Raw genomic sequence first — 12,831 nt, 5'->3', positions numbered from 1 at the left:
TGGATATTCTTGTCTCTAAGTTGGCTGCTCAGAAGTCTTTTAGTAATTTCAGGTTTCTCAGATACTTTCCCACATGGCTATCGGAGGAATTACCTCAAGTTTCACTCATTTCATAAATGTCTATTACTGAGTACCTGGTCTAAGTCAGGTACTAGTTAGTATTAGGCACAAGAGAGTCAAGCAGTTAGTTGGCCAGACAAGATCCCTACCTTCATGGAGCTTATATTTTTACTTGAGGAGACAGATAATAAGTAAACAAGTTAATATACAGTAATTTCAGATTGTAATAAGGCAATGAAGAAAATAGGGTGATATGCTAGAAAGTAATGAAGAGAGCAGGAGGTGCTGAATAAAGCAGTCAAGGAAGGCCTCTGTAAGGAGGTCTTTTTTAAGCCATTATATTAAAGATGAGAGATAGCCAGACAGGTAAAAATCCAGGGGGAAAGAATTATTCTTTGCAGAGGGAGCAGCAAGGGCAAGGATACTAAAGTTATAAGGTTTAGGTCTTGGAAGAACAAAAAAAGAGGCCAGCACGCATGAGGGAGAAGGATGTGGGATGGGGCTGGGTAGGGGTCAGGCCTCTGCTCACTGAGGGCCTTGTAGGCCATGATGACACATCTGAAGACTTTTGATCAGGGGAGTGACAGGATCTGATTTACATTTTGTAAAAATCACTCAGGATTTTCAGAGGGCAGGAGTCAGAGACCAAACTCCTACAGTAGTCCAGGTGGGAGAATGTGCCTCGAGGTGAGGTGGCAGCTGTAGAGAAGGGGAGGGCTGAGTGGACTGAAATGGAGGAAAAACAAAAGTTAAAACAGAAACTAAGTTGATAATATAACCCCCAGAGAAAGGGATTAATTCTAGTTACCTGAACATAGTTCTCTGATTATACATTTTTAGTGGGATATATTCTAAGGATAATACAAACTGGAAAGCTAACTTAAACATTACTTAAGAGGTTTACTAGTGGTAATGTTGATGATGTAACTCTGAAACTCTTTTATGCATCTTGTAGGATAAAACAAATGAGTACAAATGTTAATGTTATTAGGAACCAAAACATTTAGGTTTTGGCCTGGGCAGCTGGGTAGATGGCTCTGCTGTTTCCTAGGATGGAGTGGAACGTGTTTGAGGACAGCCATTAAGAGTTTCATCTGGTTCCTAAGAATCATAATTTCAAACATTTGTTGAGTTCTTATGTGTCAGGCATCCTTTTACTTAGATTCTATGTAGTTCTATAAGGTAGATACTATTATTAATTGACCCCATTTTTAAAGTGAGGAAACCAAAGTAATAACAGAGATATTGACTGCCCTGAACCTTTTTTCAGCAGACCTCATAGGGGTTTTGGCCAGATTTCCTCTACCCAGGAGCCCTCAAACTCTGTTTCTAGAAATCTTAGCACCTCAGCAGAAGCACTAAGCGTACAATCCAGACTGAGAACATCCTGGCCAGTTTGCCCTCAGACCAGAGAGCTGATCTTTCTAATATCTCCCTTGTATGTATCCTGTATCATCACCAAATTGGACTCTTCACAGTTCCTTGTTCCCATACCCTTTGGTATTCTGCCTCCACATCTGTGTTCTTGACCCATCTCCCAAATTTCCATTGTTAAATTCTGAGCTGCTCTGTCTCTAAGCCCAGCCCAGTATGTCCCCATTCCCTGCAGGAAGCCAGGGCAGGGAGTTGGGTTCTTGATCTATAGTAGCTCACTGGGATGAGGGCAGCTGATGGATGCTAATGGAAACAGGGACTCAGCTACAAATTGTTGGAGGCTAGACCTTGGTATCTGAAGGGACCATGGCAGTTTCCAGGTGGTCACCCATCAGTCTTAGAGAATGGGGGCTGGCAAGTGGAAGAAATCTCGACTATGACACAGTAGGACAGATGGAAAATCAGGGCAAGGAAGGGGTGGGCAGCAGTACAGAGCCACTGATCCTCAGTTACAAGCTGCATGGATGGTAGGTCCATGGGGGGATCATTGGCAGAGACGAGGAATAAGTGTTCGGTCCACTTAATCTGTAATGATATAGAGGGAGAATATACATATTCCCACTAACTTCCTTTGATGCATTTGGCAGAGGTTAAACGCCAGGGTGGAACAATCAGCCATTTTATTTCTAGTGCTCTTCAGGTAGTCACTATCTTCTTCTCAAGAGAAGTTAAAAACTTCAGCTGTTGTCTCATACATTCCTGACTTTGAGTCATGGCGCTGCCTTCTAGCTGTGTGACTGACTGGGCAATTACTTAACCCTTCAGAGAATCACTTTTCTTATCTGTAAAATGAGAGGAGTAATGATAATAATAATACCTGCCTCACAGGTTTGTGATAAGTCTTCAGTAAGCTAATACACTAAAAGCGCTGGAACAGAGTTCATTTTCAGAGACTGGTGGCCAATATCGTTCACCACGTATGTCTCTGGGCTCTTCAGACTTCATGTGTCTCCAGAAAAACCACAGACACTTAGCACCCCGCTCAGCCCATCACCAGTACAGCTCCCTTAGCAGGGAGACTCTGGGTGCTCGTTAAAACATCATGTTTCCAGCAAGAGGTACTGTCTCTAACAACCCTCAGAAATGCACCCCCCGTGCTACTGACCTGGGCGTATTGATTGTGGCAAATGGGGACTTATGGGAAGACTTGTCATTAGCTAATGAATGTTTTGAAACCCAAGACCTGCATCCTCTCCATGCCCCAGTGAGGTCAGAGGACTTGAGGGTTTATATACAGGAGGGGCTATTACATCTTGTTCCCTAATTCTGCCGAGGAGAGAACAAGAGCAGAGAGGCTTAATGCCCAGGAGAGATTTATATTACTAGGTTAGGGCCCCATTTCTCAAAACGAGCTCCTTGGAGCCCTTTACACCAAGACCATATAAGGTCTGCTTAAGAAGTGTCTAAGGTAATTATTAATGCCCTCTCCCCTGATTGGTCATTATACAGGGAGAGTAGACAGTATGGTCAGGGAGAGAGAAATTGACTATTAGGACTTCCATTAGCCTAGATTTTCAGAGGCTGAGTACCTGAGAAGAACTTACAACACCTTTGAGATAGGGAGGTAGATCCAGACCATGTGGAGGTTGCACAGAGGTGCCCAGATGCAGGCCACTGGTTCCCCACTCCACCCCTAGAAAGTACAGCTTATCCAGAGGCATGAAACACATTTCCCAAAGATCTTTCAAGAAGTTATCTTAGTGGAGAAACCAAGGGAACTTCAACCCACTGTGTGACCTAGGCCAAGCCCCTCCCCACCTCAGCCTTGTCGTCCTTGTCTGTACAATGAGAAGGCTAGAGCTGATGGTCTTTACGAGCTCCCCTGACTCTGTCATCCTAACAGTGAATTGCTGATTCCTGGCAAATTAGGGGCCAGGGTCTGCTTGGCTGCAGCCTCCCTGCTCAGCACTCAGTCTAGGGCTGCCATTTGGAAAAAGCTTTGAGCCTCATGGAGCAATTTTAACCAGCTCCGCATTTCCTCCTTCTGTGGCTCGGTGCCCTCATCCTTTCTGTTCAGCCAGGGCTTAGCCTACTTAGCCCTAGCCACAAGCAGTGGTGACAGAAGAAGGGCTAACTGTTAACACCAGGCACCAGATTGGGCATTCATTATCTCATTTTTCCTCAAACCACCCAGTGAGATGGACACTATCATCCCCATTTTGCAGATGAAGAAATAGGCTTGGAGAGGTGAGGGAGTCCTCTGGACAGAAACTTCTCAAACCCCAGTATTCCAGGTAGACTCCCACTGGCCTGATCACACTCTTTGATTTCCTGAGTCTTTGTCCGTTATTCCCCCGCCTGATATTCTCCTCCCCCATTACACTCTACCTTTATCTGAATCTTCCCCATTGGTTAAAGCTCAGCTCAGATTCTGCCTACCCATGAGTTTTCACTGCCCCCTTGACCTTCATCAACCACAGTTTCTTTCCTCTGAACTGCATGGCCCTTTCTCTTATCTCCATGGTGATCCTTACCACATTCCGCCTTGTATTATGGTATTTGGGTACATCTCTGTGTCCTACTCAGCGTGTAAGCACATGGATCGCGGTGACTACGTCCTGTGCATTTCCGTACCCCCAATAAAGTCTTGTATGTAGGACCCAGGGTTCCTGCTGACTAAGGCCAGGAAGAAGCCCTTCTAACAAGATGAAGACCCTTAGTAGCAACTTTTTAAGCTTGTTTTAGTCTTCATAGCTCCACATGGGAGTTCATTATCATAGCAGAAGAGTACCTTTGAATGCCTTGGATCATTCAACAGCCTGGAGGGGGGATTTTCCAGATTTTTCATTTGTCATCTTTATTCATGAAGTAAGTGTTTATTGCTGAGAGACCCTAGCAAATCACTTCCCTACTCTGAACCTCCATGTCTGTCTCCAGCAGATAGAAAGTACCTCCGTAGCTCTTTTGGGAGGGTCAAGTGAGACAACAGATGAAGTACTTGTGTACATGTAAGATATTCCTTAAAGGATTAAAACAAAGCAATCCAGGTGTTCACAGGCTGAGTAGGACACAGGTACCCAGATACCACAGTACAAGGTAGAATGTGGTAAGGGTCACAAAGGTTATAGGATACCAAATCGGCAGCAAAATGGGAGTTTCTCACACATGGAATAGGTTTGGCAGGAGGGACTCTGGTGCTAAGGTTCTGCAGCCTGTTAGAGTGGCAGGAGCAGAGAGCATCAGTGAGGCACAGCAAGGCCTTGGTTCTGCTCCAAAAGGGTTTTCCCCTTCTGTGCCAGGAGCATCCTCCTTGTCCTCCTGGGATCATATGGTCAGTGTACTGAGCATTTCACATGTACAGGGTGCCCCAAGTGCCAGAAAGGAAAAGCCACAGTCTCTGTCCTCTAGGAGTTTATGGTTTGTCTGAAAACACACACAGGGTATGAGAAGTGCTGCCAAGGAATATAATCACTTATCTGGTGTCAGAACTGGTTCCAGGAGCCTGAGGGATCCACTGAGCCTTCAAGGGTTCATTTTTCTAACAGAAAATGTGGACTGTGGACACTAATGCCTATTCTAGAGGCAGGATGAAGTAAGTGGCTTAAGAAAGCTGAACCTGCTTCTCATAATGTTCACAGGAGGGTCATTTGCTGGGCGAGTCAGCCTGGTTCTCCATATGAGAGGCAGTTCTGGATCCAAACTCTGAAAGATAACTTTAGGGAGTTGGGAGGATGGCACCCTTAGAGTGACCTGGGAAACCAAAGAAATGACCTCCTGGATATGCCCCAGGCAGGAATAGAACCTTCCTTGCATCAGAGAACAGGCAGTAATAACTTGTAAAATTGCTGTTTCTGTTTGAGAGCCTGCTAATATGCTGGAGGGGTTTTGCATATATTATCCCTAATCCTTAAAACCACTCTTCAAGGTAGGCACAACCCCCGGTTTACAGATGAAGAAGTGAGGTTAGGAGAGGATTTTCCCAAAGCCACAAAGCTAGGTGGTGGGGGAACCAGAAGTCACACCCACATTTGCCTTGTTCCCTTCCAAGTGAAAACCTGAGAAGAATTTCAAGAAATATAGAAACTCCCACCCAAAACAAACTAAGGTGGATCCAGAATTGTCACTGCCCTGCCTATACAACATGGGCACCACCCATTGCACACCTACTCCCAAACCTTTCCAAATCTGCTACAGACTTCCCACTGTTCCACTTAAGTTGGCCCGTCCTGTGCCCCACCCCTACCTCCTCCATCCCAATTCCACCCACGCCTAAAAATGATCTCCCCACCCCAATCCCCACTTTTCTCTAGCAGAAGGCCCGAGACATGTATGCAGAGGATCGGAAGAGGCAGCAGCTGGAGAGGGACCAGGCTGCAGTGACAGAACAGCTGCTGCAAGAGGGGCTCCAGGCCAGTGGGGACGCCCAGCTCCGACGGACACGCTTGCACAAACTCTCAGCCAGACGAGAAGAGCGGGTCCAAGGCTTCCTGCAGGCCTTGGAACTCAAGCGGGCTGACTGGCTGTCACGTCTGGGCACTGTATCAGCCTGAGTGAGGCTGGCCTCCTGCCACTTTGCCCTGCCCTCTGCCTCCAGGGCCCCACTCCCCTTTCTTTTCTTGGTGAAAGGTACCTCCCTCCTGATGATGAATTGTGTTTCCTTTGCTTGGCAGGGGAGCCCCAGAGGCCAGGTTTGCTGGCCATAGATATCTTTGGGCTGCCTGGGACAGTGCCCCTGGCGAGGGTTGAGGGTGAGAGTCTCTCACAAGTACACTAAACTCAAACTCTGATCCAGGTCAAACTCTGATCACGAATAGGTTCGGAGAGCAGAGGGCCCCAGCTCTTCCATCTTTGCCACTTCTACCTGTACTCCTAGGTGCACTTTCTTTTTCCACCAGCACATCCTTCAACACAAAGAATTTCGGGGAAGCGGTCTTCCCCAAACCTTAGCCCTTTACCCGTCCATCTTAGTCTTCACAAATGACGTGGACCCACCTTGGATCTGCTGGTAACTAGCTAATAGGCAGCCAGCGTCATTTAGGCAAGGAAGGGGAGGGAGAAGCAGAAAGAAAATTTGCCCATCTGCTGCTCCTCCCCCTTGGCTTTCCACCTAGGATTTGCTATTGAATCTCTACCCCCTCCCACCACACAGTGCTGTCTGCTCACTGAAAGCAGCGCCCCCAGTGGTGCGCGGAAGCCAGGCGGGTGATTACAATCCAATTACCTATTGTCGACTCAGCCCACACAAGCTTTTCTCCTCCTCTTGCAGGGCATGGGGCCAGGCTCCACTCCCCAGTGAGACCGGTCCCCTCCATGGCTACAGGGTAACAGAAGACCTATAGGCCCTGGTGAATCTAATACACAGGCCACCTCCCCTGGATCACATCAGGACCAAGAGCACAGAAACAAGCACTTCTCCCAGCTGACTGCCTCCTGCCCTCAGCATCTCGGCCTCTGCTTCCCACCTCTACAGCCTTTGAGGCTTTTCTCAGCTTTTGACCTGGACCCCTAAGTAGACCGTGAGACAATTCCCAACATGGCAGAGTCTCAGCTTGTGAGGGCCAAGGTTGCCCAGCAGGGAGAAGAGGGCCGAGTCAAGGGCTGTGTCCTTTTCCTTACCTCTCCCTGCCAGGCCTTGCTGCAGAGCTGCTGAGAGGATTAGTGCCTTTGAAGAGCTGTCTGAGCAGCTCTGTGCTTCAGGTGCCCCAGAGCAGCAAGCACCAGCGGGTAATACCAACCAAAGGCTACTCTGTTTAGTCTTCCCGTTTTACTTTCCGCAAACTTTCCCAGCACCTCCCTCTAGGGGAGAGGTAGGATCTTGCAAGCAGTGCTAAGAGCGTATTCTTTAAAACCTCTAAGTTCCCTATACTCCAGTCTGTCTCCTCCCCTTTCTGTGCCTGGATACCTGGCACAAGAGACCCTTTGGCCATCATCCCTGCCCCCAGAAGCAAGCATAAATGCCCGGCACTGCGATTGAGAAGCCAATCTATGCACCCTTTGGCAAGTCCCCCCCTCACACACCTGGCACTCCCCACTACCAGTCCCTGGCACAGAGAGCAGGTGCTGTACATTTTCCAGCTTTACAGTGGGGCTGCTGACAGCCTTAATTAGGGAGGCATGAATTATGCGGCTATAATGCAGAGCCCTACAATTAAGGCGGGAATGAGGGGCTGGAGGCAGCAAACGGAATCTGCCCCGTGAGCATGATTGTTGAGTCCTGTCTCCTTTCTGGGTCTGACTTTCCCTACTATGATTGGGGTGCAGCAGAGGTGATTAATGAGGCTGGTATCTTTGGCCTGAGGTCCTGTAGTCTGGGAAAGGTACACAGTGGGGAGGGGTGAGGAGTGGCTGCCTCAGGAGGCAGTGTAAGGGGTGGAAAGGAGAAGAGGCGGAGGGATCGCTGCTGCTCAGGAACAGGGGCTGCAAATAGTTGATATGAACTCAGTGATTGCTTTCTTACCAGTGTGATTTGTACAAACCAGCTCAACCCTTGCCTCAAGAAATTAGGTGAGACCTATTTAAATGTCCTCCCACCTGTGAGCCAACCCCACCAGTTAAGGATATTTATCGTGTTGCGTTCTCTCGGGTGTCAAATAGAATTTTTAAATTTCTTTCTTAGATGTAAAACTTGTTTGCGAACAGTGCAACAGAAGATCATGTTTTGCTGCAGCAATTGTCTACCTCCCTCAGGTGCACTTGGCTACCTCCAGGATCCCTAGCTTTGGGGGCGGGGGCGGGGGGAGCCACTGGAAGAGCCCTTTTTTCCATCGCAATACCTGTACCTCTACTTGTTTCCTAATGCCCGGACGCTTTCCTCCACCCTCCCTTTCCCTCGCGCAAGTGAAAGGAAGCCAGCAAGCCTGCCAGTGTGGAAGGAGGGATTTCGCCAGCTGCGTCTGCAGCGCCCAGGGTTGGTGGCTGCATCGGGTGGGGGCAGCTGAGCTTCATGTCTCCGAAGCGGGTAAAGCTTAGAGGGAGGGTAGTGCTAGTAGGCCTTCTTGGCGGCCACTCTCCGTCATTAGGTGGCGGGGTTCTGAGGTCCAGGAATACAAGGACCTAGGAGAGCCAGCCACCCGACAGGCTTTGGGGGGGCTTCGTTGGTGTTTGGGGAGGCGGCTGAGCAACGGGTGCTGAAAGGACAGCTCCTACCTGCCCCACTGCACCCGAAAGGCACCTCTGCGTGTAAAGTCTCCCCCTGGAACCCCCACCCCACCTCGAGTGGACCGCCTTCCAGGTGAGGTGCCCGAGAGGCGTCCTCCGAGTGGCAGCCTGGAAGGATGCACGTCCGGCTGCGCCGAGCTGGCTTCCCCGCTCTTTCCCCACTTCAGCGTCAGCCTTGGCCCTGGGAACTGCAGCCTGTGCTTCCAAGCCGCGCGCTTCCTCCCGCCTCCGGCGGAGAAGGATAGTGCGGCCAGGCCTAGCAAACCCTTCTTCTGGGGCCCCCAGCGGGAACAGGAAGGAAAGCGGCTGAGATGCGCCCTAAGTGTCGCATGGCTTGGAGAAGTGGGTAGCTCGGTTGCATAAGGTGGAAGGAACTTGGTAGTTTGCAAAAGCCAGCTCTTGGCGGGAGCCGAAGCCCAGAGCCTGCTGAGTCGCACCACTCTCCCTCATTTATTGCCCTCGACGCGCGCCTCCCCCGCTGCGCCCCCACCCCCTAGGCGCGCCGCCGTCTCGCGCGCTCTCCCCCCCACACCCCCCTCCTCACTCCCTCCAGAGGAGGTGAGTTTAAACCCCGCCCACGTGACCCCAGCTGGGCCAATGAGCGGCGGCGGGAGGTGAAATCCGGTTCTAACCGGTCCGGGGCTCCCAGCGCTATAAAAACTTTATAAACCCCCCGGAGCCCGAGCAGTGTGAAGAAGAGGCGAGAGCGACCCCTGGACTGGCCAAAGCCACGCGCCACTGCATCCCCGTGTCCAGCGCGTACGTCCCGCCGCCGTCGCCACCATGCCCAAGAGAAAGGTACGTGGCGCGAGGGCCCCAGGCGCTGGGCCGCCGCCGCCGCCACCACCGCCACCACCAATGCAGCAGCCGCCGCCGCTTCCCCGGCTTTGGGAAGCGCGAATCAGCGGCGAGCTGGAGCAGGCTCAGCCCCCCGGCGCGATAGCTCGAGGCGGTGTCAGGCGGCCCCGGGCTAACCCTGCGCGGCTTGGCTGCCCGCGGGCGCCAGAGGCCATATTGGAGGAGCGGCGGCCGCGGCGGGAGGAGCCATGTTGGCGGCTGTTTATCCCGCTCCCCTTGGGCTCGATTTGCCCGCCCCGCGCCCCCTCCCCCCATCGCTAAGCCCCCCTCCCCCTCCCTTCCCCGCGGGCGGGCAATTCAAACCCGAAAGGGCGGGAAGGCGGCATTCGGGGTTGGCGGGCGGGGGAGCGCGCTGCCGCCAAAAAACCGCCGCCGTGAGGGGGCGGGGCCCTCTTCCCTGGGGGCGGGACTTCGCAGTGTGGCCCCACCTCCACCGCGCGCCGCCCACGGCCCCCGCGCACGAGACTCGCCCCGGTGCGCGCCGCTGCCGCCCACGAGTTCCCCCGGCTGCGTGCGCCTCCCGTCTCCCGCCCTCGACGGCTGCCATGGTAACGGCGCTCGGGCCCCGCCTCCGGAGGGGTTTGTTTGCTCCTTGTGCAGCTGTTGCTTCTGCCTGGCGCGGCGGCGCGGGCTGCACTTCGCGCGCCTCGCTCCAGCTTTGCGCGCGCTTCGCTGGGCCCCGCCGTCCCTGCGCGCTATGAGCCAGACCGGGTGTGAAGCTGACACATAGCCGCGTTCCTAGAGCTTTCTGAGCACTTCGGGGATTTGCATAGGAGCTGGGGATGCTACAAACTGAGGATATGTATGTCCTAGAAAGTTGTGTACAAGATTCCCTTCGATTTTTTTCCCCCCCTTTAGGACTTTGTTAAGTTTACTGAATCATTAAGAACTGCTTCAGAATCTGCAGCTTTCTTAGATTTTGCTTGTATTTTATAGGCTGAAGGGGATGCTAAAGGAGATAAAACCAAGGTGAAGGATGAAGTAAGTCTTATTCTCACTGCTTTTGGAGTCTCACAAAGCCTTGGGCTCCTTTAGTGGTTATTAACCATATTCATAGTCCTGAATTTGCCTCAGTAAGCTCTCTTTACTTCCTATAATCTAGAACAATTCAGCTGCAAAACTTTTTTGTATTTAAGTGGTTCAACTATCCTATTTGTAACTTTCTTTATTTTTTTTTAAATAGCCTCAGAGAAGATCTGCAAGGTTATCTGCTGTAAGTGTGTCGCTTTTAAATTTTCATATTATTCCCTGAAACTAAAAAGCATTGAAAAACGGTTCCCTTTGCTTCCCATGAATTATGGTCAGTGGCTGGTATTGAATGACTTACTCTGCTATGGACTCTTGCCCATTTGGAATTTGCTGGTTCTGAAATTGTGATGGCTATAGCCAAAGTGGGACACTTCCAAGTGTTACTTGAGTGGGTTTCTGAAGATAATGAAGTTCTAATGGAAAGCCCACCACAAACTTTACAAAGTAGGAGAAACTTCTATGCCAGTGGTGCTGTGGTTTGGCTGTGGGTTGTTTTCTTTGGTCCATTGTACTAATGTTCTCTGCTTCCCTTTTCTCCCCCAAATAAAAGAAACCTGCTCCTCCAAAGCCAGAGCCCAAGCCTAAAAAGGCCCCTGCAAAGGTGAGTAGGACGGTGAGACAAACATGCATCTAGGATTTACATGAAAGCCTGAACAGTTTCCCATGTTGCTGACAGGGAGACCAGCTATATAACAACTTCATCTGTTGACACAAAGTTGAGATTTGACAAAGTTAATAGGACTGGTCCTTAACTAAGAATTCTGTCTTCAATTTACAGAAAACTGTACACTTGGGCATTAAACAAGTGCAAGTGTTTAAGCTGTCTTTTTCTATTATTTACACTCATATAAAGAATTCAGTGTATTGAAGACCACAGTTTGGCCTTGTTTTTATGAATGGGGGAGGGTATATAGTTTATGTGTGTATCTTATATTTGATAAACAACCCTACTTTGTGCAGAGCTTTGTAGACTTGCATGCCGATGATATGAAATCAGGAGAAACAGCTCTTTTCCCCCCATCCCCTCATTTTAGAAGGGAGAGAAGGTACCCAAAGGGAAAAAGGGGAAAGCTGATGCTGGCAAGGATGGGAATAACCCTGCAGAAAACGGAGATGCCAAAACAGACCAGGTACAACTATTTTCACTTTATGTTAAGTCTGCCCATTCAATCAATTAATGACCCCAAAAGCTTTTATAGCCTTTTTCTTGCATCTCTATCACTCCAAATGTGCCTTTTAGTCTGGAGATTGCTTCTGTTTTTTTCCTGTGAGTTTAATCTGGATTCTTGAAGTCTCTGCCATCCAATAAAGAGAGCTGTGGTACGAGCCTTGTCCTGTCCTTAGGTGTCGCACTCATGCTACACCATGGTTTTTCAAGTTGGGAATAACCTCAGGTCTTGTAATACTGGTGTGCCCCCTTCCCCAATTTTATAGTAAGGTCCAGAGGGGAAGTGACTTAGCAAAGTTACCTGCCAAGTCATTTTCAAAAGAAGTACTGAGTCTCAGTGTCAGAGTACCTAAAACCTGAACTTTGGCCTGGGAGCAAAGGAATGCTATAAATGAAATATGAGTGAAGATAGTTTCCACTTCTACATATTGTATTCATCTGTCTGTTTTTCTTTTAGGCACAGAAAGCTGAAGGTGCTGGAGATGCCAAGTGAAGTGTGCATTTTTGATAACTGTGTACTTCTGGTGACTGTACAGTTTGAAATACTATTTTTTATCAAGTTTTATAAAAATGCAGAATTTTGTTTTACTTTTTTTTTTTTTAAGCTATGTTGTTAGCATACAGAACACTTCATTGTTGTTTTTTGGGGGAAGAGCACATGTCACTAATAGATTGTCTCTGAAGCTGGATTGACATGGGAAAAAAACACCTTTCCCGTCTGGTTTTGAGAGACTTTCTCTTGGTTCCCAGGAAGGAGGGGTTCCTTGATGTTGACACACAGTAGCCACCTTGGCACAAACGCCTTGTGGTGTGGAAAAACTAAAATTAGTTTTTATGTTCTCTTCTCCCTCTCCACCTTCAGCATAGACTTGACTCCCTTAAACCCAGAGACCTGTTGGAACCTGACCCCCCAAAATTGGTTACCAGTATGTCAGGCAATCTGGACTTTGCATTGTCACCACTGAGATGGCGTCCCTCAAAAGAGCAGCGGTTCCTTTTTTAGATTGTGGATCTTCAGATTGATACTTTTGCCATTTTCATTTCCATTTCCTGAAAGTCAGGGTCGGCTTGTGAAAAGTTGTTAAACAACATAACTAAATGTGAAATGTCAACCCTCACTCTAAACTTTCCCTGTTCAGAGCATCACATGAAGACTTCATGGGGTTTTATAGTGGCTTTCTGAT

The 12,831-nt window shown here is 49.4% G+C and overlaps 2 protein-coding genes across 7 annotated transcripts in view; both read left to right on the top strand.

Moving 5' to 3' along the window:
- The window catches only part of DHDDS (dehydrodolichyl diphosphate synthase subunit), a 28,078-nt gene extending 20,036 nt beyond the window's left edge, over nucleotides 1–8,042 (top strand). For 4 of the 6 annotated variants that reach the window (XM_059070621.2, XM_059070638.2, XM_067014257.1 and 1 more), the window contains one exon: nucleotides 5,748–8,042. In XM_059070621.2, the coding sequence (XP_058926604.1) occupies nucleotides 5,748–5,984 (237 nt within the window). In that variant the 3' untranslated portion in view covers nucleotides 5,985–8,042. Of the gene's footprint in view, nucleotides 1–5,744 lie in introns of all 6 variants that reach the window. The other 2 variants (XM_059070596.2, XM_059070604.2) reach the window with 1 other exon arrangement.
- Nucleotides 8,043–9,179: 1,137 nt separating this feature from the next.
- On the top strand, nucleotides 9,180–12,235 carry HMGN2 (high mobility group nucleosomal binding domain 2). Its single transcript, XM_059070724.2, has 6 exons — nucleotides 9,180–9,390; nucleotides 10,387–10,431; nucleotides 10,634–10,663; nucleotides 11,030–11,080; nucleotides 11,514–11,609; nucleotides 12,105–12,235. Exons 1-6 carry the CDS (start codon nucleotides 9,376–9,378, stop codon nucleotides 12,138–12,140), a joined length of 273 nt encoding a protein of 90 aa, XP_058926707.1. The 5' UTR covers nucleotides 9,180–9,375; the 3' UTR covers nucleotides 12,141–12,235.
- The last annotated feature ends 596 nt before the right edge of the window (nucleotides 12,236–12,831 follow it).

This window comes from Kogia breviceps, chromosome 1 (genome assembly GCF_026419965.1).
Source record: "Kogia breviceps isolate mKogBre1 chromosome 1, mKogBre1 haplotype 1, whole genome shotgun sequence".
Classification (NCBI taxonomy): domain Eukaryota; kingdom Metazoa; phylum Chordata; class Mammalia; order Artiodactyla; family Physeteridae; genus Kogia; species Kogia breviceps.
This window is presented reverse-complemented; position numbering and strand designations above follow the sequence as displayed.

What these genes read in the sequence shown, in the direction of transcription:
- HMGN2 (XM_059070724.2), top strand. An exon ending in AAACCAAGGTGAAGGATGAA is followed by an intron (nt 10,432 to 10,633) that starts GTAAGTCTTATT and finishes TTTTTTAAATAG; the next exon opens with CCTCAGAGAAGATCTGCAAG. An exon ending in GAGATGCCAAAACAGACCAG is followed by an intron (nt 11,610 to 12,104) that starts GTACAACTATTT and finishes TTTTTCTTTTAG; the next exon opens with GCACAGAAAGCTGAAGGTGC.